Below are 25,086 nucleotides of genomic sequence, written 5' to 3' on the forward strand. Positions count from 1 at the left end.
AGGAGAACACCGAAGCAATCTAACAAATCTCTTATTGAACTGGTTTCTGAATGGCTAAACCAACCACCAACTTGATTTTCTAACATGTTTTATAGTCATTGGAGACTGCACATCTAAATTCTAAAATTCAATATAAAAAGGAAAAGTAAGAATTTAGCTTCGCAATTTGATAGCTGTATTTTTACTCCCATCAAATAACCTGGACCAAGTGCATCAAATCGTCAATTCTTCGTATTTCAAAGTTTTATTAAAAAACTTGATTCTGGACTTGGAAGCACATTTTTAAAAAATAAATATTTTATATTACTCCTACTTTAGTATGTAACATTTAACAAAGTAGTCTTCTACTTACCTAGATTGTGCCTTATTAACATCTTGCTGCAAGAACAATCTCATTCGAAATTAAATCAAACCTGAAAGAATACAGGTAAAACCATCACTTAGTTTTTTGCTTCAGGTATGAATAAGTACATCTATAACACACTATGCTTTTAAGTTAAAAACTGCAAATCAAAAGTTTTTCTTGACATAACATCTACCTGAAAAAGTGCTCAACTAAAACACGATCATTCTTACATTCAGGAAACTTGCAAAGTATCATTATTTTGAGAAACAATAATCTATTCAAATGAAAAACTTAAACTTTCTAGTTCTCTTCAAAATAAATTTACAAAATTTGTTTTCGTTAATTTTAATGGTATGGCAATAACCATAATTAAAATCAGGATTTGTTCAAAAAACACACACTACTATCTAGATCAATGTTTATCTAATACTACTGTGTATGTATCAAAAAAAAATGCCAAAAAGCTGAAGAAAAAAAATACAATGAGAGGGCATAAAAGTATATACCAACAGTAGCCATAATAATTGCTAACACTAAGTACTTACTAAATGCCAGAGATCATTATTCCAGAGAATAGCATACATTGATACGCACTACTTCCTCAATTTAATCTTCACTCTAGTGTAATGCAACCTCTTCCCCAAAATTCCACTGAAAATTTAGTTTTCAAAAATCTATCGACCTCTAATTTCATCACATTCCATAAATTCTGAAAACTCAGTTATGCCCTGGCCTGAACTCTACACCTGTCCCCTACCTGAAAACAGCTTGTTACTCTTCTGAATTCTTTTCTTGAAATCTGGCACCACCACACCTACTGCCATTGTTACCTAAATTACTGTAACTGTGCTATCTCCAGACTCACTATAATCTCAAATTCATCCTTCCCAGAACTATCTAAGTAATCATTTTGCAATGGCTGTCTTGAAGATGTCAGACCTATGCTTCCAGTCCTTCAATAGTACTCATCAATGATCTCAGCCATCTCCATCGATCCTTAATCATTCCTCTCCCATTCACTCCACGTTTCTACTGTCCCAAACCCCTTTGACTCCCAGAGGAGCCGCCATGCTCTCAGCTTTCATGTCTTCACATGGTGAGCTATACTTACCTTATCTTTAACTTTCCTAATACATTTTTACTAGTTTTTCAATATTTAGCTCAGTCACCCTGACAGATCCTTCTTTAATTTCTTCAACTACATAAAGCTGTGTTTCTCAATTGCTATAGCAACTAGTGATAGCTCTGTATCAACCTAGTTTACTCATGTATTTTCTCAACTACAGTGTGGACAAGAATTATTTTATCTCATATTAGCACTTCCATTGGATGGCATACTATAAAGGCATAACAATGTAGGCTCAAAGACTACAGAAATTTTGTGTTGTATCCTAAATTTTACATAGGAATGTAGAAGAGAAACAAATAAAATTCAGGCTAATGAGTTGAATTCACATTTTCAAAGACCAGAGGAAAAAATTCACATCACTTTTGGATCCAGTAATGCTACTTTATGAAGTAACTACGTCTAAGTAAAAATACAACTGACAATAATCAGCCAAGTGCAACCTTTTATTGGATGAATGAATTAACTTCATTATCAGCACCAAAATTTTGGTACTAAATGTTTGCATCCCTGCAAAAAACAAAGTCTGTGGACTCTAAGTCCTAGACTAATTTAAGTATTAGCTTTAGGCAGTAAAAGAGTTAGACAAGAAGGCAAATCTGGTTTTAATACTAATAATATCCATAATCTAGAAAAGTGATTCTCAAACTTGAGCATGCTCAGAATCACTTGGGCTTGTTATACAGAATGCTAGGCCCCACCCTCAAAGGTTCTTGATTATATAAGTCTAAGAGTGGAGCCTATAATTTGCATTTCCAGTAAGTTCCTGAAGTGACGCTGATGCTGCTACTTCCAGGACCACATACTGAGAACCACAGACAGAGTTTTCTGTGTAATGTCTAGAAGAAATGAGAGTATTTTCTCTGTACCCACTGCCACCAACCTTTACCCACCCAGAACTGGATATTGGGACCTATTACAAACAAAACTATAAATCAAAGTGACAGCAATCGAAGTGTGATAGGCCCAACAAAAGATATCCACATCCTAATCCCTGGAACCTGTGAATCCTACCTTATATGCCCCCCTCACTCCCCAAGGAAAGGTCTTTGCAGAAGTAATTAAAGGTCTTGGAGAGATTATCATGGATCTGCGAAGACTCTAAATACAATCACATGTATCCTTATAAAGAGGGAGATGGGGAAATTTGGCCTTAAAGATCGCAGCTATAGCCAAGAACACCAACAACCACAACAACTGAAAGAGGCAAGGGACAGGTTCTCCCTAGAGCCTGTGCAGGGAGAACAACCCTGCTGATACCTTGATTTCTGTCCAGTGATAACAGATTTCAGACTTCTGGCTTCCAGAAAGTAAGTTTCTGTTGTTTTAAGCCACATAGATTGTAGTAAATTGTTAGAAGAGCCCCAAGGAAACTAATATACTGATTGTAGGTTCTCTAGGAAATAAATTAGAAGCGCTACATAAAAGGTGTTATGGACTAAATTGTGTCCCTGTAAAATTCATGTTGAAGCCCTAAACCCAATGTGACTCTATTTGGAGATAGGGCTTTTAAGGAGGTAACCGAGGTTAAACGAAATCACAAGGGTGGGCCCTAATCCAGCATGACTGGCATCTGTATGAGAGACACCAGGGATGCATGCACAGAGAGAAGGCCATGTGAGGACACAGACAGAAGAGAGCCAACTACAAGGAGAGAGGCCTCAGTAGAAACCAAACCTAACACGCTAATCCTGAACTTCTAGCCTCCAGAAATTTCTATTGTTTAAGCCATCCTATCTGTGGTATTTTGTTATAGCAGCCCTAGCAAATACAAAAGGATGTGCCTGTTTGTACAACAATAAGAATGCACTTAATGCCACTGAACTGTACACTTTAAAATGCTTACAGTGTTAAATTTTATTACGTGCACATTTTACCATAGTAAAAAAAAGTACAAACTCCTCCCACACAATAGCTACCATGCTTCCCTGAAAATAAGACTGGGTCTTATATTAATTTTTGCTCCAAAAGATGCATTAGGGCTCATGTTCAGGTGATGTCATCCTGAAAAATCATGCTAGGGCTTATTTTCCGGTTAGGTCTTTTTTTCGGGGAAACATGGTAACTCGGACTTCAACTGTTTATTAATCTTTTTCTCTTGCTCTGGTCTTAGTTACATTTCAAAGTCTAGGGAAAAATACTTTTAATTGCATTTGTTCCCCAAGAGCCAAACCAGGTAATTTAAAACACTGTATTTCCTTTAAAAGGAGATTTTATAATTTTGATAGATTGTACTTTTTAAATCCATACTTTAAAAGTACAATTGGGATATTGTTTAGGTGAGTGTTGGGAGACAACAAGAAAACTATAAACCAATATCCCTAATGGGTACTGAGCAAAAATCCTCATCAAAATACTAGCAATCCAAGTTCAATAGCACATTAAGTGAATTACACAAAGTGAAACAAGTTGGATTTATTCCTGGAATGCAAGGATGGCTCAACAAATCAATCAATGTAATATACCACATTAACAAAATGAAGGTCAGACACCACAATCACAACTGATTCTGAAAAAGCATTTAATAAAACTCAATACAATTTCATCATAGAAACACTCAACAAACTAAGAACAGAAGCAAACTGCCTAAACATAATCAAAGCCATATGTGAAAGGCCAACAGTTAACATCACACTCAATAGTGAAAGACTGAAAACTTTTTTTATAAGATCAAGAAGGTAAGGATGCTTACTCATACTGCTTCTATGCAACATAGTCCTGGAATTACTAGCCAGAGCAAATAAATATGAAAAAAAACAATAAAAAGCATCCAAATTGGAAAGGAAGAAATAAAATTATGTTTGCAGATAGCATGATCATTTAGGTAGAAAACGCTACAGATTCTTAAAAACAAAAGAAAAAAACTTAAAACTAGTAAATGATTTCAGCAAAATTGCAGGATATGTAATCAGTACATGAAAATCAGTTGTTTCTATACACTAATAATTATCAATCCAAAAAAACAAAATTATGAAAACAATCTCATTTACAAAAGCATAAAAAAAAATGACTTGGAAATAAACTTAACCAAGGAGACAAAAGACCTGTACACAGAAAAACTACAAAACTTTACTAAAATAAATCAAAGAAGATACAAATGAATGGAAAGACATCCTATGTTCGTGGATTGGAAAGCTTAATGTTGTTAAAACATCCATAGTACCCAAAGCAACCTAAAATACAATGCAATCCCTATCAAAAACTTCTGTGCATCAAAGCAAACAACCAACAGAGTAAAAGGCAATCTACAGAAGGGGAGAATAATTTTTGCAAATCACATCTGATAAGGGATTAATATCCAAAATATATAAGGAATATCTACAATTAAAAAAAAAAAAAAACACACCAAAATCAAATAACTCAATTAAAAATGGGCTAAGGATTTGAATAGACAAATATCCAAAAGATATACAAATAACCAAAACTACATGAAAAGACACTCAGCAATGCTAATCATGAGAAATGCAAATCAAAATCACAATGAGATATCATTTCATATCCAACAGGATGGCCACAATCCAAAGAACAGAAAATCACAAGTGTTAGCAAGGATGCAGAGAACTGGAACTCTTGTGCATTGCTGGTGGAAATGTAAAATAGTGCGGCCATTATGGAAAATAGTATAGCAGTTCTTCAAAAAATTAAAAACAGTATTACCGTATGATCCAGCAATCCCAGCTCTGGGTATATATATCCAATAGAATTCAAAGTATCCATACTCACTGCAGCATTCTTTACAATAGCCAAGAAGTGAAAGCAACCTGAATGGCAACCGACAGATGCATGGATAGAGGAAATGTGGTATACATACAATGGAATATCATGCAACCTTTAAATAGAAAGAAATCCTGCAACACTACATTACGCATGAACCTTGGAAAAATTATATTAAGTGAAATAAGCCCAGCACAAAAGGACAAATACTGTGCGATTCCACGCATGTGAGTACCTAATGTAGTCAAAATCAGACAAAAATAAAGTAGAAAAGTGGTTGCCAAGGGTTGGCAGTAGGGGGAGAGATTTTCAGTTTTACAATATAAAAATTCTAGAGGACTGCTGTACAACCATTGAACTATACACTTAAAAATGATTAATGGTAAATTTAATGTTATGTATTTTTACCACAATTTAAAAAATAAATACCAAGAAAAATACAAAGGTCAAGATAGAGTAACAGCGATTGAGTTTGTCCTCTCCCTGAAAATCCTAAGGAACCAGAAACATATATGAAATGACAGTTTTCAGATATTAGACAGGCAACAAACAAAGGTGAACTCTAAAAGAAAGGAAACAAATTAGGTGAGCTCTCCAATTAATTCCCAATTTACTGCCTAGAAGGAGTACCCAGGCAGAGCCTGTGGTCTCCCTAAGTTGAGGAGACTGAGCTAAAAGTCCAAAAAAGCCAAGACAGCTAAAGATTGCAGGGCAGAGTACTGGAGAAAAGACAACTGCACAGATCGAAAACACCCTTCAGTATCCAGTACCTAAGGCCAAAAAAAGAGCCACCCAAAAGGATGAGAGGGATTATTGCCCTAGTCTCACACAAAGCCAGAAATAATGCCTATTCCCTTAAGACAGAGTGGAAAACCTCTTAATTCAGGCAGCCCTGACTAGAGTAACCCTGTATTAAACGCTGTTTGAAAGCCAGACCCAAAAGGGGCATGTGGCTCAGGAGGGAAGAATTACAAAGTGGCATGAGGAACCTTTTGGGGGTGATAAATGTATTATCTTGTTTGTGGTGATGGCCTCCTGAGTGTATATGTTATCTCGATACTTACCATTCTACACACTTTAAATATGTGTACTTCATAACATGTTAATTACATGTCAACAAGTCTGTTTTTAAAACCTCAATTACAACAAAACAAACAACCCAATTACCATATGGGCAGAAAAGTTCAAGCAGCACTTCACCAAAGATACATGAATGACAAGTGCATGCTTGAAAATACACTCAGCATCATTTGTCATTAGGGAAGTGCAAATAAGCCACAACGAGTTATTACTACACAACTATAAGAATAGCTAAAATCAATAAAACCAACCATACCAAATGTTGATGCACATGTGAAGGAACTGAAACTCATACAGGAAAATAAAATGGTACAACTTTGTAAAAAATTTTACCATTTCTTAAAATGTCAATCACACACCTACTAAATGGTCACCTATCATTGCACGCCTAAGTATTTACTCAAAGAAATGAAAGCAGATGTTCATATAAAAACTTACAAACAAACGCTCATCTTTATTTGTAATAGCCAAAAACTGGGGGGGAAAAATGTCCCAACAACATGTGAATCCTTACATTACATCTTTGTAATGGAATAAGTAGTACTAAACTTATGATATATGCAACACGGATGAATCTAAGAATAATTATGCGGAGTTAAACTATGTAGACAAAATGATTACACACTGCGTTAAGGGGAGGAGCAATGAATAAGAAAAGGTTATGAAGGTGCACAAGAAAACTTCTGAGAGTAAAGAATAAGTTTATTATCTTGATTGTGGTGGTGATATTGTGGGTGTATACAGACATCAAATCTGTTCAAACTATACACTTTAAACACGTGTAACTTATACATCAATTATCCTTTAATTAATCTGTTTTTAAAAATCACAATATGAAAACAACAAACTTGGAGGAAAAAATGAAGTCAAATCTCAAATTAAGAAAGTTAGGATGCAATAATGAATACAAAAAAACACTGTCATTTATAACCGAAAGAGTAAAGGTACAAATGAATTATCTTTGAACATCTCCAACTGGTACGACAATTACCCCACCACTGGTAATTCTATGTACAAACAATTCTTCCAAAATCTCATCAGACATGCCCTATGAAACAAATATAACTAAAGTCATCTGGACTACTGAACAGATTGATGTAATTTATACTTGCCCCAACATCTATACTTAAACACAATTCCTACTGAAAATAATGGGACTCAACCTAGAACTAAATGAACACTGAAAATTAATTTTACAGTATGAATCAAAACAACTGTCTTCAAAAATAGCCCCAATTCTGCACCACCCCATTATCCATTCATTTGGCAATGAGCTTTGCAATTTCTCCCATCAAGAGGCAGTCTCTTTCCTCACCATTTAACTATGGGCTTGACCTTATTAGAAAGACCAGTAGAATGCAGCAGATGTCAGTCTGCCAGTCTGAGCTAGGTTTCTTCTGCTCCTCTTGGAATCCTGCCACCACCAGCATGAGAACAAGCCCACTCTGACCAGCTGGAGGATGAGAAGATGGCACAGATGTCCCACCCCAGGTCATCCTAGAGAACCCAGCCAAGAGCAGCAGAGCCACCTTCCTTTCTTGTTGCTGAACACAGTCTCATAAATGAGCCTAGCAAAGACCAGAAATACTGCCTAGCTAACGCATAGACTTGTTCTAATAATGAATGTTTTAAACCACCATGTTTTAGAATAATTTGCTAAAGAGCAATAGCTAATACAGCAAGTCAGAATAATGAATAATGAATAATGAAATAATGAATATAAAACTACATTCTCATTTATAACCAAAAGAGTAAAGATACAAATGAATAATCTTTCAACACCTGCACGTGGTACCACAACTACTATCTTAGAGATACAATATTTAATTACCCTTATCCACAGAAGAGTTATCTTAGATTAACAATTGATCTATGCCTCTAAACTTTTGATAGCAAGAGAAAAGACACAGTGTCTTTTATTCTTTTATTAGCAGTGACTCTACAAAACATTTCGTCAGTTTGTCAATCTCAGAGATATGTAAACTTAGCATAATCATTTTTACAAGTAATTTTAACAGTCAACTATAATTTTTCAACTTTGTTGCTAGACAGCTTTACTGAATTCAGCCATACAGGATACTCCAAAAATCTATGAAAACTGTTACAGGGCAATCTGCTATCTTGCCTAACATTTCTTTTCCTATTTATGTTAATGGCACTCTGATTATCCTTTAAGGAAACACTCTTACTCAATCCTAGGCCCCTGAACCAAGGCATGAACAGGTGACACCCAGGTTGATCAGAGTACCTTGTCCTCCTAGCCACAGTAATCTGCTCATGGATGGGAGTAGCCCAATGTGGGTCATGTGGAATACTCAGAATGTTTGCAAGTACTGGGAAAGGTACACTCCTCAGTGGAATTAACAGCTATGAGAACAATGTCGGTCAGAGCAGCCAGTGGCCATCTTTGCCACCTCATGAAGATAATACATTTAAGAATAAAGCCACCACAGAAAAAATCCAAACCAAGAGATGGAGACATTATCCTCATATTGCATGCACCTATCAATCCAAACACACATGAAGTAACTGCAGTAATAGAACAGGTAATACTTATCACCCTCCTAACTGAGACCTACTAGAGAAACTAAACAAAATATTCAAAATCTTCAACTTGAAAACATCAAAAAGCTAATACAACAGTAATGAATGACCAGGCCAAGATCCAAGACAAGATGGAATCCTACAGACATAAACCCAGCACCCGTGGATGTTTTGCCTTGCGGATTATTTGCCAATCTAGATGAGGCAGCTGAGAAACTAATCATTTATGATATTGTTGTAGAGCTAGAGGGACCAAAAGGGGAGAGCAAGGTTCAGAAATAGTGAGAACCACGCTAAGCTGCCCACTATTTGAGATCCCAAAGGATTTAACTCTTCCTTGCATGTACCACAGCCCTACCTAAAGACATCTAGGTAGCCAAATAAAAAAATCTCAATCCCTAAAATTTAATTAAGGTACCCGACTGCTGGAGACCCCAGGCGTGCCTCAGCAAACAAAAGAAAAAAACAGAATCACCATAGGGCTTAAAGTTTAGGCCTGGAAAAGCAGATGGAAATTTAAATTGAGAGAACACAGCAGCGAGAGGATCAGAGGAGGAGTAAAACAAAAATTCTCAGTATATATGTTCGCCCAAATCACTGGATCACTAATAAACTATGTATGCACAAAGAACTGAAAGGGTTGGGGGGGGAAGGGGAGTTGACAGAGCCAGAGAAAAAGCTACACTTGAAAAATAGAGTTGTACTGTGAGTTTGATGCTTTTTCAACAGTGTGCACTGCTCAACTGTGCACACTGACACCCTACAAGGTTGAAGTGTCAGAAAATAGAACCCAAGCCCGGCAGAACACTTTGTAATTAGTAGAATCCCTAGAAGGAAGAAAACCACAGGGAAAGATACAAAATCTGACTATAAACTTCACCCAGTAATACTCAGAAGAACATTAACAATCCAGAGTCACTAAAACATATTCATAATGTCCAGTTTTTCAAACGAAAGTTACAGGATATGCAAAGAAACTGGAAAATCTGATCCATACTCAAGAAAACGGGGGAGTCAATAGACATTAATTCTGAGTACCGTGAATCTTGGAGTTACCACATAAAGAATTCAAAGTAGCTACTGTTATTAAAATTAAAATACATTCAAAGTATTAATGAAACTTTACATAAAAAACAAACAGCTGAAAAATTACTGAAATTAAAAAATTACCAGAAGGAGGTGTTTAGAGGTGGCAGAAGAATTAGTAAGCTTGAAATAGGGCAATAAGTTGTCCAAACCAAAGAAACCGTGAAATGACTGGAGAAAAGTTAACAGAATCTCAGAGACCAGTAGGACAATCTCAGGTAGTCCAACATAGATATAACCCAATTCAACGAAGATGTACAAGATGTAACAGAAGGAGAAAAGAGTGGAAAAGGTACAAAATAATTTTTGTTGGAGAAATAATAGCCAAAAACATCTCAAATTTCGTAGACAACGTTCATTAACTTACACATCCAAGAATCTCAACTAATCCAAGCAGGATAAACACAAACAACAACTTCCACATACATATCAGTCAAGCTGCTAAAGGCCCAAGAAGAAACCTTGACAGCAGCCTGAGAAAAATAAATGGTTACATGTGAGAAATGACAATACAAGTAATGGCTAACTTATCATCAAAAAATAACTGAGAATTGGAACAACATCTTCCATATCTAGTGACATTATCCTTCAAAATGAAGGTTAAAAAAAAAAAAATACATTCAGATAAACAAAAATCAGACTTGTGGCCAGCAGACAAAACAGAGTAAAAACAATGCGGGGAAAGAGGAGTGAAAGATGGCAATACAACAAAGTCAGAATAAATAGAAAGCACACGAAATCATACATTTAAGCCTCAATACATCAATTATATGAAAGCTAAATAAACTTTATAATTAAAAGAGTTAGATGGCACTGAAAGTAAAACAATATTGTGTATACACAACAGTTCCAAAACATAAAGGAACAGAAAATTTTTAAATAAAAGATTTGGGGAGAAAATGAACCACACAAACACTAGCTATAAGGTGGCTGGTGTAGCTATGTTATTATCAATCAAGGTAGGCTTCAAAGCAAAAAGCATTGCTAAAGATAATGAGAAACAATGATAAGAGAATCAACTCATCAAAAACATAAAGCAACTCTAAACGTGTGTGCCTCAATAACACGGATTCTAATATATGAAACAAAAATAGCCACACAAGAAAGACAAATCCATAATAGCAGTAGAAAATTAACAAATCTAACTGAACCAATATGCAGAAACTAAATTGATGAGGATGTAGAAGTTTTGAACAACATGATTAACAAAACTGACTTAACATATACAAATACTGCACCCAAAAAACTGCAGAATACACACTTTTCAAATACACACAAAATATTTACAAAATCTGGCCAATAAACAAAAGGTACAATCACATTTGGATCAGGGAAATGGAAAATAAAATCATGGAGAAACCACTACACACCCTCTAGAATGGCTAAAATTAAAGATTAACAATATAAAGTGATGAAGATACAGTGAAAAAGGAACTCTGTTGATGAGACTATAAATTATTACAATTAGGAAAAAACGTTTTGAAGTGTCTTCTGAAATCTAACATAAATACACTCTAAAACCAAGCTATTAAAACTCCTAGGTATTTACTAAATATAAACGTGTGCATGTGTGCACTTGGAGACAGGTACAAGGAAATGCATAACAACGTTATTCACAAAAGCCTAAAATTGTTAACAACCCAAATTTCCATCAATACTAAAATTAATAAATAGAATATTCAAATAATATACTGTACAGCAAAGATGACTGAACTACAGTTATACATATGCAAAAACAGAGATGAATCTCACAAACAATGCTGGAAGTAAGGATCCATTTATATAAACCTCGTTAACAGGAAAAATATATATATGTAGCTCCAAAATGTATTTTTAGGGGCCGGCCTGGTGGCTCAGGTGGTTGGAGCGCCATGCTCCTAACGCCAGGTCGCAGGTCCAATTCCCACACGGGCCAGTGAGCTGCGCCCTCTCAGCTAAGATTGGGAACAACAGCGCTCCCTGGAGATGGGCTGCCGTGAGTACCGGAGGTTGGCATGCGCAGCGGAGGGCTGCTGTGTGCTGCCGCGGGCTACCGTGTGCCGCAGTGAGTGGCCGGCAGCCAGCGTATGTGGTCAGCAACTATCGTGAGCTGCAGTGTGCTGCCATTCGCCACCATGTGCGGCCATGAGTAGCCAATGGCCAGCGTTGAGTGGGCGGCAGCCATTGTGAGAGGCCAGCAGCTGGCGAGAGCGCTGCCGCGAGCTGCTGTGAGCAGCGGACAGACGACTGGCGACCGACTGCCTCAGTGGGGGGAGCGCAAGGCTCATAATACCCACATGGGCCAGGGAGCTGTGTCCTACACAACTAGACTGAGGTGAGAAAACAACAGCTTGAACCGGATTGGGGAGGGAAGGCGGAAGAAAGGGGGGGAAAAAACTGCAGTTTTAACTTGTAAAAATATAAAGCAAAAAAAAGGACTACCATAAAAGGTAGGCTGGTAGTCTCCTAAGGAAAGACGGAGACGTGTGATTGGAGGCGCCAGAGTACAGGAGGATATGGCAGTGTTTTAATTCTTGATTGTGGGTGACTAAGCAGGTGTACACTTTAGAATACTTAAATTGTATATTTTTTCCATGCATTATTCTGAGTATCTTTTCCACAGTAAAAACTTTTCAAAACTGGGCCGGCCCGGTGGCTCAGGCGGTTGGAGCTCCGTGCTCCTAACTCCGAAGGCTGCCGGTTCGATTCCCACATGGGCCAGTGGGCTCTCAACCACAGGGTTGCCGGTTCAGCTCCTCGAGTCCGCAAGGGATGGTGGGCAGCGCCCCCTGCAACTAACAATGGCAACTGGACCTGGAGCTGAGCTGCACCCTCCACAAGTAAGACTGAAAGGATAACAACTTGACTTGGAAAAAAGTCCTGGAAGTACACCCTGTTCCCCAATAAAGTCCTGTTCCCCTTCCCCAATAAAAATCTTCAAAAAAAAACTTTCAAAACTAAAAATAAACATATTTAAGGCTTTCAATTTTCCCCTAAGTAAAGCATTGGCATTATAGTATTTTGTTTTTAATTAAAGTTATACAAATGCATATTTTAATCAAATAAAGCTTGTTATGTAAAACAGCACTACCCACCACCCTTTCCCTAACCCTCCCACCCCTCCCCATTTCTACGCAGTAGTGTCAAACTGGTATATTGATTGTTCATTTTGTATCTGATTGCCTCCTACATAAGAAAATAACTTCTCTTTTAATATCCCTCCTGTAATTTCCCCAAATTATACCATAACTCCACATGAGGATAGCTAGCTGATTTTCTAACAAAAATGCAAAAGCAATTCAATGGAGAAAAAAAGTCTTTTCAACAACTGGTGTAGGAGCAACTGGATATAGAGGGGGAAAAAAAAACATACCAACCTGAATCTCACACATTATACCTATATTAGTTCAAAACAGCCTATAGGCTTAAGTGTGAAATGAAAAACTATTAATCTTGTAATTGAGAAAAATCATCAGGATCTAGAGCTAGAAAAAATTCTTTGAAATAACACTAAAAGCGGGTGCGTAACAGTAAAGACTTAATAAATTAGACTTCATAAATGAAAATATTTTACTCTGTGAAAGATGTTAAGATGGTTTTTTTTAAGTGTCAGATTTGAAGAAAATGTTTTCAAACAACAAACTCGTATCTAAAATCTAAAAACTCTCAAAACTCAAAAGTAACACGTCAGCAAAAAACATCAAAATAAAGACATTCAAAATCTCCATAAAATCAACAAGAACACTAGCAAAATAGTCAGAGTCAATATTTTCAAAACTCTAGAGAATAACCAAAGGCTTGCAGCAATCTTAGGAGAGCTTATTCAAGAAAAATGGCTAAATCGTAAGACCAGCAAACTATGTGACATTTTATTTTGCCCTATTCCTATCCACCCACCCCAGCCCCATAGTTTTGAAAGCCAATATTCCACAAGTCTAGGGAAAACCACCAGCCTGGTAGCTACCTGACGGGGGCAGAAGAGGGTGGGAGCATATTCACTATCCCATTCCCAGAGGACTGCCGTTATTTGACATATCTAGTAGTTTCCTAGAAGACCTCACTCCCAAAGCTATCTTAACGTGACCTGACTCAGAGCTCAGCCAGTGCAAAAAACAGTCTTTTCTAAAGGTATTTGCCAAAAACAATTAGAGGCAATTGTTTCAAATGGTAGCTGAGGCAGTGGATAAGAGCTGAGACAAGCAACAGGCTAACCAAAGAAATTAAAAAAGAAAAACTGGGGGCTCAGAGAAGTTCAAATATATTCATTCCTGAGAGTCTAGATGGCCACATGCATGCAAAGGGCTCTGCACATGGCCATGGCTGTGCACATGCTCAGGAAAAGGCCTGAGAAGACCCTAAGCACTTACCTCTGGCTAACCTGGAAGCTCTGCACCAGCTGGAAGTGAAGGGTATGGCAAAGTTACAAACTTCATGGCTCAGTACTGCCATGTCTGAACACACACAGAAGCTCTCAACAAAGACTGGTCCCAATGACTTAATGGTCCCTAGCATTTAAGGAAACCTCTGCCCAATCATTAGCTGACCACTAAGCTAATTGAGCAGAGAGACTGCAGGGGCCACACATGACAAAAACAACACAGATTTTATAAAATTAGTTCAGAAAAACCACTGAACAAACACAACAACAAACAGTGGGAAGGGGAGAATACCTGTTTATCAGAGCTGCCATATTATTTTAAATGTACGTTTTTCAACAAAATGACAAAATATTTAAAAAAGAAGTATGACTCATACACGTGTGTGCACGTACACACACACACATACACACAGAGCTGTCAACAGAAAATGCCCCTGAGGAAATCCACACATTGAACTCACTAGACAAAATTTCAATCAGCTATTTTAAACACGCTCAAAGAATTAAAGGAATTCCATTTCTAAAAAACTAAAGTATGATATGGATGTCTCACGAATAGAAAATATCAATCAAAAGAAAGTATAAAAAAGAACAAAATAAAAATTCTGGAGTTGACAAATACAATAACTAAAATGAAAAATTCACTAGAAGGTTTCAGCATCAGATTTGAGCAGACAAAAGAATCAGAGAATCTGAAGAAAGGTCAACTGAGATTATCTACTTTTCAGAACAGAAAGGAAAAAAAAAGAAATAGAGTCTAAATACTTGAGGGACACCATTAAGCATATCAACATACACACAATGGCATTACCAGGAGAGAGGAGACAGGCAGAAAGAATATTTGAATAAATAATGACTGAAATTTCCCCAAGTTTAGTGAAAAACATTAATCTAAACACCAAAATAACTCAAGAAATTACAAATAGGATCAACTCAGAGAGATCCACACCAAGACACACCATAATCAAACTGCTAATAAAGAGAATCCTGAAAGAAGCCAAGAGGTAAGTAACTTGTCACATGTAGATCCTCAATAAAATAGCAGTGAATTTCTCATCAGAAACCATAAAGACCAGAAAGCAAAGGGAAGATATATTCAAAGTACTGAAAAACTAAAACTGTCAACCAAAAGTCTACAACTACTTTTCAAAAATAAAGGCGATGTTAAGACAATCACAGATAAACAAAAAATAAGAGAACTGGTTGCTAGCAGACCTAATGTATAAGAAATACAAAAGGGTGTCCTTCACACTGAAATGAAAAAACACCAGAAAGTAACTCAAATCCACCTGAAAAATTAAAGAGCATGGTAAAGGCAATTAGGTAGGCAAATATAAAAAAGAATATTTTTTTTAATTTGTGACTTTTTTTAAAATCTGATTTAAAATATATATAAAGACGTAATTTTGGGCCGGCCTGGTGGCTCAGATGGTTCGAGCTCCATGCTAACTCCGAAGGCTGCCGGTTCGATTCCCACATGGGACAGTGGACTCTCAACCACAAGGTTGCCAGTTCAACTCCTTGAGTCCCGCAAGGGATGGTGGGCTCCGCCCCCTGCAACTAAGATTGAACACGGCACCTTGAGCTGAGCTGCTGCTGAGCTCCCAGATGGCTCAGTTGGTTGGAGCACGTCCTCTCAACCACAAGGTTGCCTATTCAACTCCCCCAAGGGATGGTGGGTTGCACCCCCTGCAACTAACAACAGCAACTGGACCTGGAGCTGAGCTGCGCCCTCCACAACTAAGACTGAAAGGACAACAACTTGCCTTGGGGGAAAAAAAAAGTCCTGGAAGTACACCTTATTCCCCAATAAAGTCCTGCTCCCCTTCCCCAATTTAAAAAAAAAGTGTAATTTTCATGCAAATAAGACAAAAAAGAGGAAAGAATGGAGATATAAGAGAGCAAAATTTTTGTGTATTATGGAAATTAAATTGCTATTAATCCAAAGTAGAGTGAAATAAAGTTATTAATTGTAATTCCCAGAGCAATCATTATGAAATGAAAAAATGTATAGTGCAAAAATCAACAAAGCATTTAAATGGTAGTAGAAAGTAATCTATTCAGCATCACAAAAGACAATAGTAGAGGAAAAGAGGAACAACAGAAAAAATTTTAAGACATACTGAAAACAAATAGCAAAAGGGCAGACACAAATCCCACCTTATCAGTAATTACATTAAATGCAAATTAACTGGGCATTTCAATCAAAAAGCAAAGACTGGCAGAATGGGTAAAAAAACAAAACCCAACTACATGCTGTCTACAAGAGATACAGTTTAGATTTGAATAAGTTGAAAGTAAAAGGATGGAAAAAGATATATACTATACAAACCAAAAGATATATATATATATATAATCTTATACTATAATAACCAAAAAGGAGCTCAAGTGGCCATACTCTTATCAGACACAATAAGCATTAAGAAAAAAGTTGATACTAGAGACAAAGAACATTTTATAATAAAAAGGTTAATCCACCAAAAATTATATTCAATTATAAATATATATACCCCTAACAACAAAGACAATATATATGAAGCAAACCTTACAGAAAGAAATACAAAACAAAAATAGACTTATATATCTCACTTTCAATAATGCGTAGCACCAGACCGAAGACCAACAAGGAAGACTTGAACACTGTACATTAGACTTAACAGACATCTATAGAACACTCCACGCAACAAGAGCAGAATAAACTTTCTTCTCAAGTGCACATTCTCCTTCCTGTATAGACGATCTGTTAGGACATAAAACAAGTCTCAATAAATTTAAGAAAAATGAAATCATGCAAACTATGTTCTCCAAACACAATGGAATGAACCCAGAAATAAATAAGGAGGAAATTTGGAAAATCAACAGGTATGTGGAAATTATGTAACAAACTCCTACATAACTAATAGGTTAAAGAAAAAAAAAAATCACATGGGAAATTATAAAATATGTTGAGATGAAAACAAAAACAATACATCAAAACTTATGGGATGAAGTGAAAGCAGTGTTTAAAGGTAAATTTATAACTATATATGCTCACATTTTTAAAAAAACCTCAAATCTATTTTAAGAAACCAGAAAAAGGGCAAACTAAACCCAAAGCGGACAGAGGAAAGACATAATAAAGATCACAGCAGAAATAAGCAAAACATAACTTTAAATAGCGAAAAATCAATGAAACCAAAAGCTGGGTCTTTGAAAATAGCCAAGAAAATTGACAAACCTTCAGCAAGGCTGACCATGAAAAAAGACAAATTATTACAATCAGGAATGAAAAGGGGATCATTACTACTGATGTTATAAGAAATAAAAAGGATTATAAGGGAACACTAGGAACAACTGTATGGCAACAAATTAAATGACAGATAAAATGGAAAAACTCCTAGAAAAAAACGAACTACTAAAACTGATCAAAACACAGAAATTTTGAATATGCCTATCACAAGCAAGGAGATTGAAGGAGCGATGAAAAAGTTCCCAGAAGGAAGCCCAGGACCGAATGGCTTCTCTGGTGAAATCTACCTTTAACTGTTTAAAGAACTGACACCAATCCTTTTCAAACTCTTCCCCTACCCCCCCAAAAAGGAGGGACCACCGCCTCATTTTACAAGGCCATTATTACCTTCATACCAAAACCAAAGAAAAACATCATAGGAAAACTACAAATATCCCTTATGAATAGTCACGGAAACAGCACTGCACGCGCGCATCTCTATTACCATCTAGACCCCTTTGCCCTCCTGTCCAATCTGAACTGATCATTTCATTCTTCAGGCCTGTTTGCACAGCACTCTCCTTGGATCTCCCTTCACCATCATCCTAGTCTCTTCACTTCTCTCCTGTATGGGATCCTAAATCTTTTTTATTCACCTCATCATTTTTGATGGAACCCATGTTCTCTAGCAACTTCCTGAGACATACAATACTACCTGCTAGGTTTCAAAATTTTAGCCTACTCCCACACTTCACAGTAAGGTATACAATTAGTTTGGAAATAACTTTCCTTCAGGGTTTTGAAGACATTCCATTACCGATTACTTTCCAATGTTAGTGATTCCTAATCCTTTGCATGCTCCATACCCGAAAGCTCCGTACCTTTATTTCTGATGTTTGAAATTTCACCATAATGTACTTTGATGTGTTGTTTTGTTAACCAACATGCTGAGCATTCTGTAAGCCCTTTTAATGTGGAAACTCAAGTTTTTGTTTCCATTATTCTTAAATAATTTCCTTCATCCATTTTCTCCCATTCTGTAATTTTTATTTTTCACACATTGTACTTATCAAATATGATCCTAACTTTATTTTCTCCTACTTTATATCTCTTTTTCTCCTGCTTTGTGGGAGATTTTCTCAATTTTATCTCCCAAACTTCTACCAAGAATTTAATATCCTAAATTTCTAACTCTACTATTTCGTATTCTATATTCTAATCCTATTTCATATTCTAAATGTCTAAGAGCTGTTTTCTGAAGACTGCTATTTTTTTATAGCATCCTTTCTTGTTTCAAAGATATAACTACCCCTTTACTTCCGAAGATAACAATAACTTTTTTATCTTCTTGAACTGTTTCTATTAGATTGGTGCAAAAGTAATTGCGGTTTTTGCAATTTTTTAACCTTTTAAGCCGCAATTACTTTTACACTAACCTAAGTATTTCCTTGTTCTCTTTTATATAGGGGTTATCCTCATATGTTTAATGAGCCTCAATCTCACGTTTTAAAATGAAACACTTAAAAGTTGTCAAGAATTTTTGTTAATAGGAGTCAGTCTCGGCCATTTCTCTGGTGGACCCCAATCTGTTATTATTTGATCTTTTTTCCTGATGATCAGTTTGCTGTAACAGAATGAATTTTCCAATTTTATATTCTGAGATTAAAAGCCTGATATTCAGTATTCTCAGCACTATGAAGGGAAAAGAGGCTGACACCCTTAACTTGAGCTGTGCCTAGTGTTCTCAAGGACAGACATACTCCCTTTGAGTATCAGAGGAGAAACTTAAAGGTAAGAGACCCCAGACCCATTCCTGGCACTATGCATTGCTTGTTACCGAATTTTAGACAATTCTTTCAAGGTACCTGCAGCCCCCAATTTCTGAAGCATCCCACCGCTACTACATACCATCAATTCTAGGCCTTCCCCACTAACGGGAAAATTCAGTTTTCTCGGATCTACAATGTTAGTTACCACTTGTTGCTTTCCAGCTTGTAAAATTTTATTTGTGATCAACTTTCCAGTTTTCTTTGTCCAAGACACCCTATGCCTTTTTTTTTTTTTAAACCATCATTTATTTTGGTAGGGATTTGATAGCAAATAAATGGTGACTTAATCTACCATGTTTAAATGAATATTTATTTCATCACTTTTGATGTGTTACGTCCTTACTGTTGTTCATTTCTGAATACAGTAGTACCTCGATTTTCGAACATCTCTACTGATGAACATTTCAGTTTACCAACGCCGTAAACCTGGACGTAAATGCTTCAGTTTTTGAACACGCCTCAGAAATCAAACATGTCACGCAGCTTCCGCTGAGTGCAAGATTCTGAAGCCTGCTTGTCGGCTGTTTTCAAATGTTTCAGAACTCGAATGGTCTTCGGAATGGATTACGTTAAAAAACTGAGGTACTACTGTATGAAATTTAAGCTCGCGTTCCAATAGAACAGAGTTTTAATCGTCCAAGTAGTTACAACCACTTTGGCTTAACTAGTTTTACTATAGTATAGACAAAAAAAACACTGGTCTATACTATTTCTCTTATTTAAAATTTCAAATCCTTTAAGAATCCCAAAGCACGATTTCAAAAAATTCACAGGAATTTAAAAGAAATATGTATTCTCTCTTGAAAACAAAGTTTGACATACATCTATTAAATAAAGCATATTGCTATTCAAATCTTTACAGACTTAATTTTTGTTTACTTGATTAAATTCTGAGAGGTGAATTAGTCTCCTAAAATGACAGATATTATCAATTTCTCTAAAAAAAGAAAAAAACTCTATTTCCTATGTTTCAGTGCTATTAGTTTATCACACAAAAGTTCAAACTGGATACTGTTTAGTAGTACTAATTATTAATTTAAAAAATTATTTTTCACTCAAAAGTTTTGGTCTAGAAAAGCTTTATCCTTTGCTTGATGTCGATGAAACTTAATAGTATTATTTTTGACATTCTTTTATTTTCAACGTTTGTGGCACTTTGACTTAGATAAAACTCGCAAAACTACACAACAAACTACACAAGAATTTTTAATCCAATTTGAAAAGGGGATGGGGGGCAATCGATTCCAGTTAAATTAAGAAAAACTGATGGAAAAGTATTAGGTAATCAAATTTGACAGGAAAGTCAGTGAATGGGGCTTGGAAAATACATGAACCGGGAGTGTATTACTGTTTATGGCACTGCTACCATTAAGACATTCACCGACATAGCACAACACTTTTGGTTACACCACAGCCACTGAAAGTTATCTCTATCTTCTCCACCTCTTTTTTTTGCATGACTATGAGCTGTTTCAGTAGCATCAATGTATATGAAATAGTCAGTTTGGTTTCCTAGTCCCCATCCTTTTCAAACTGCTCCTTCTCCTCATGCATGTCGCGATTTTTTTAATGGCTTTTCAGCTTGCAGAGACCCAAGGCAGCATACACAGGTGGGGAGGGGTCTATTTCCAAGAAGTCTGCAAAACTAGGTATAAACAGGGAAGAAGTTCAGGGCAGGATTTTCCAGACAAGCTTCCTATTACCATATCACTAGTTTATAGGATAATCAGGGAACAGTAAATAGTTCTGCTATCATCCCTTTTCAACCATACTATCTATACAGAAATCCCCAATTTCAGAGGTGTGGATGAAATCTATTTTCCCAGTGATATTAGGGGATAATCTATTCTTTTTTGCTTTAGCTGATATGCTTCAACAGGTAATTTGGATGGAGTCGAATGTACCTCATTATTTTATCCATGTTGCCAGAAACCTCACTAACTTCTTTACTAACTAAAGTTAAACCTATAACTGTGAGAATCATTAAAATGTAAGTTTGTCATAATAAGACTAACATTCTATCTTAAAACTCTAAGATTCTATTAACTCCCAAATTCTGTCCTATTTACTGACTTTAAAGAAGGCAGAAAAGATTCTTTAAATTGTATTCTATAATTTTTTCACATTTTCCTAATTCTATTTTAATAATTACCTTACTCATTATAAGACATACTAGTGTATATTCAAGAACTCCTAAAAACTCCTGTTAAAAACAAGTACCTTACATCATAAATATCAAAAACTACTACTGCCCAAAAGGAATTATGTATTAGGGATTTTCCCCCCTATAAAAGCAGTGTGTTTTCAACTGTTCCGAAATTTTAAAACAAGTATCTATTTTAAAATAAATTTTAAACATTGGAAGTCCAGATTGTTAATTTTTATTATCTCTTGTTTTCCCACAAACTCTTATACCAATTAGAATGTCTCTTAAACCATGGCTAAAATGTACTATTATAACTCAAAATACGGCATTGCAATTACAAGTTCGTCTTACCATTCATCTCCATTTTTTTTTTTTTTTTTTTAGTTCACAGTACTAGCAATTCAGAAAATACCACTATAGCATAACTTTCTTGGGTTTTAAGTTTTCAAATGAAACTTTTTAAAAAGCTCATCAGTTTTTTTATAGAATAAGGCAGATGGACCTCAATTAGTGTTGATAATGTACTTGCAAACTGTGTCCAGGTAAATTTGTTTTTAATACCAGAAGATGAAAAAGAAATTGTTCCATTCTTATTTTAACTTTGTACTACAAACTTAGGAGGAAGTATTTCACTTTATTTTAAAACTACCGCCGCCCCTCACCCCTTACTCTTGTATAGCGGGGTGCCAAAAAATGTATACACATGACTTGTATTCATCTTTTGTTACTGGTATATATTGAGTATGACAATTTTAACAGTTTTTCCTTTCTTAAAACATATATACATTTTTTTGGCTCCGTTGTATATCCTCGACCCACCCCCGCAATAATAACCTCTAACTGGCCTTTCTCACTTCAGTCTCTTCTCCAATCATGTTGTTTTTGGTTGCTAATCTTTCTCATTTTTCTTTACGTATTTCTGTTCAATGGCCTTCAGTACTCCTTATTTTCTAGTGTCTAATTCAAATTTCTTTAGGTTCCTTCAACTCAGGACATAATCTTACCAACTTTATTTTTTCATTAAATTCACTTAAAATAGAATATACTTAGAGCAAGGAAAATGCTTGCACTCCACAATTCCCATCTCTGTGTTTAACATGCTTTCCCCTCTAGCTAATATTCCCTTCCCTCTCCACCAATCTATATATATATATCACTTTTTCAAAATCTAAACAAAAATTTTCTGCCAAGAAGCTTTATTAATTAATCAAGTCTTACTATATGCCATTCACATTATGTCAGCTCAGTTTCAATTCAAATGTTTCATTATTGAGTGTTCTTCAGTAGTGTCTTAGATCTGTCTTAGATCCATGAGATCTTTGGAGCAGTAACCATATCATTTGCTGTGTATATCTGCATTCTTACCCTTTGTGAGGTACTAAGTGAATTTTGTATAATAACTAACTCAATTAAGACAAGCGAAGATCAGATAAAATATAAACACATAAACAAGGTTTCTCTGAATACAAAAAAATCAAATCTCCCAAAACTAAATTCAAATATAACATTCATTTTTTTGTGAAAACAATTAACCTTCCCCGTAAGTGTATTTTTTATACATTGAAGTCAGCTCTTAGGCTGTTAATAACATTCTAATTGGTTTTTGAAATCTAGCCTAAAAAGGTTATTATATAAAGTCTTAATATTTTGTAGATAACAAACATACTTTTTCAATGTCTAACGAATTTTGCTTTTAACCTTCTATAGTTGACAAATACAAAACCTGTATAAGAAAAGTTGACAGATGAGGTTTTATTTCTTCAAGATAACTATTAAAATTATTGGAGCAAGAGTATATTAAGCAAACTTATTACATATTCAAAAAAATAAAACTTCATCACTTCTTTATATATTTTCATTCTTAAGCTCAAAAGCATTCATAATCCAAACAATGATAAAGTATTTTCATGTCCATTTCTGCACAATTTATAAAACATCTTTCCTCAAAACTAGGCATACTAGAACGTGAAGATACATATTTTCATTGTTATATACTTTTACCAACTTTATTATAATACATATTTCAAAAAAAAATCCTTATCCCAAAAGCACCAATTATCACACTACCATAAGGCTTCTGCTGCTCAATATTTATGAAAAACAATGCTGTAACCATCAATTTCATTTGAAAAATAAAACTGATTCAAGCACTAGAAGTAAAAATCATGATCAGTAATTCCATTTCACTTGTCAGTGTATAAAGTGCCCTTCATGGATGTTTAACCATTCAAACTTTTGTACAACTGTCCAGAAAGTAACATTCTAGTTCCTTATTCATAAATGTCAAAATCTTTCTGGTTGAGAATGAATACTTACCTGTAAGCATAAATACACCAATTTATTAGTACCCTTACAATCACAACCAGAAATACTCAAATACCTTATTAAGTAACCTGAAATGCCTGAAAGTTAACTTACATAATACCTAGAAGCTACTATTAAAGAGGTTCCAAAAAGCATCTATATAAGGAGGCAATCCAAGACCTCTACCTACTTCTTGGCTATATGCCTAGAGAATACTATAAAACCAAGCCAGACAATTAATGTTATCTGTAGAAGCAATTCAAATTTCTACATTCTAAACAAATTTTCTAATGATAAAGCTAACCTCTAAAGGGTTACTATTAATGAAACTATGAAACATCTCTCTGATAGTGATATAAACCACACTGGAAAAAACCTCCAAATTCACACAATGCCAAACAAGAATAGAAAAGAGGTTAGAATCAATTCTCACTACCCTTAGAAAGGAAGACAAATATGCCATAAGCAAGTTCAAAAACAAGCCAAACTTATTTATGGTGATAAGAGGTCATAATAGCGGTAATTCTGGCAAGGGGGAATTAATAAGAGGAAACATAAGGTACCTTTACCAGTGCAGAGAATGTTATATATCTTGATTGGGGGGGGAAGTTACCTGGGTATATTTATATGTAAAATTTATCTGAGTTGTACTCATCATATGAGCACTTTTCTGTAAGTTATATCTAAGTAAAACATTTTAAAAAGTCATCAGTGGTCAAACCCAAAAATCTCTCATTTTTGATCATCTCCATCACATAGCTAATCACAGAATACGAATATTCCCTAAATGCAACTCTTTCTTTTTAGAAGATTCACAAAGTTTTTCAGTATTCTTCCAGAATTTTTCTTATTTTGCCTCATATTAAATTCACTTAAATATTAATTCCATATTCATTCAAGTGCTCGTATACATGGATTAGGCACCTTCCAACATAGAATATCTCACACACACACACCATAGAAACCAAATTCCATAACCTGGATTCAAGCCAGTCTGTTATCTGGTTTCAAGTTATAGCTCCCATTTTAATTCCCATCACTTTGCAGGAATGTTCTTCGCCATAACACTCTTTTCTCAGCTATCCTTTAAGGCTCGGTTCAATTTCTACTTTATCCTTTCTTCATACTTGTACAGAACACACTATCTGTATCTGTACTGCTGAATACAGTATATGTGGCTATTGAGCACTTGAAGTCAGCCAGTCTGAACTGAGATGTGCCTCAAGTATAATACACACACTGGATGCGGAAGACTTGGTGTGAAGAAAAAAAAAAAGAATGCAAAATATCTCAATCGTGTTTACATATTGAAATTATGTTTTGGATATACTGAGTTAAATAAAATG

At 35.5% G+C, this 25,086-nt stretch overlaps 1 protein-coding gene across 15 annotated transcripts in view; it reads right to left on the minus strand.

The window, feature by feature from the left end:
- The window catches only part of ZNF644 (zinc finger protein 644), a 103,538-nt gene that overhangs the window by 71,177 nt on the left and 7,275 nt on the right, over positions 1-25,086 (minus strand). For 14 of the 15 annotated variants that reach the window (XM_019753114.2, XM_019753156.2, XM_019753106.2 and 11 more), the window contains one exon: positions 353-413. The exons of the other annotated variant lie outside the window; for it this stretch is intronic. In XM_019753114.2, the coding sequence (XP_019608673.2) occupies positions 353-396 (44 nt within the window). In that variant the 5' untranslated portion in view covers positions 397-413. The remainder of the gene's footprint in view (positions 1-352; positions 414-25,086) is intronic. 15 annotated transcript variants of the gene reach the window in all.

Source organism: Rhinolophus sinicus, linkage group LG06 (assembly GCF_036562045.2).
Source record: "Rhinolophus sinicus isolate RSC01 linkage group LG06, ASM3656204v1, whole genome shotgun sequence".
Classification (NCBI taxonomy): Eukaryota; Metazoa; Chordata; class Mammalia; order Chiroptera; family Rhinolophidae; genus Rhinolophus; species Rhinolophus sinicus.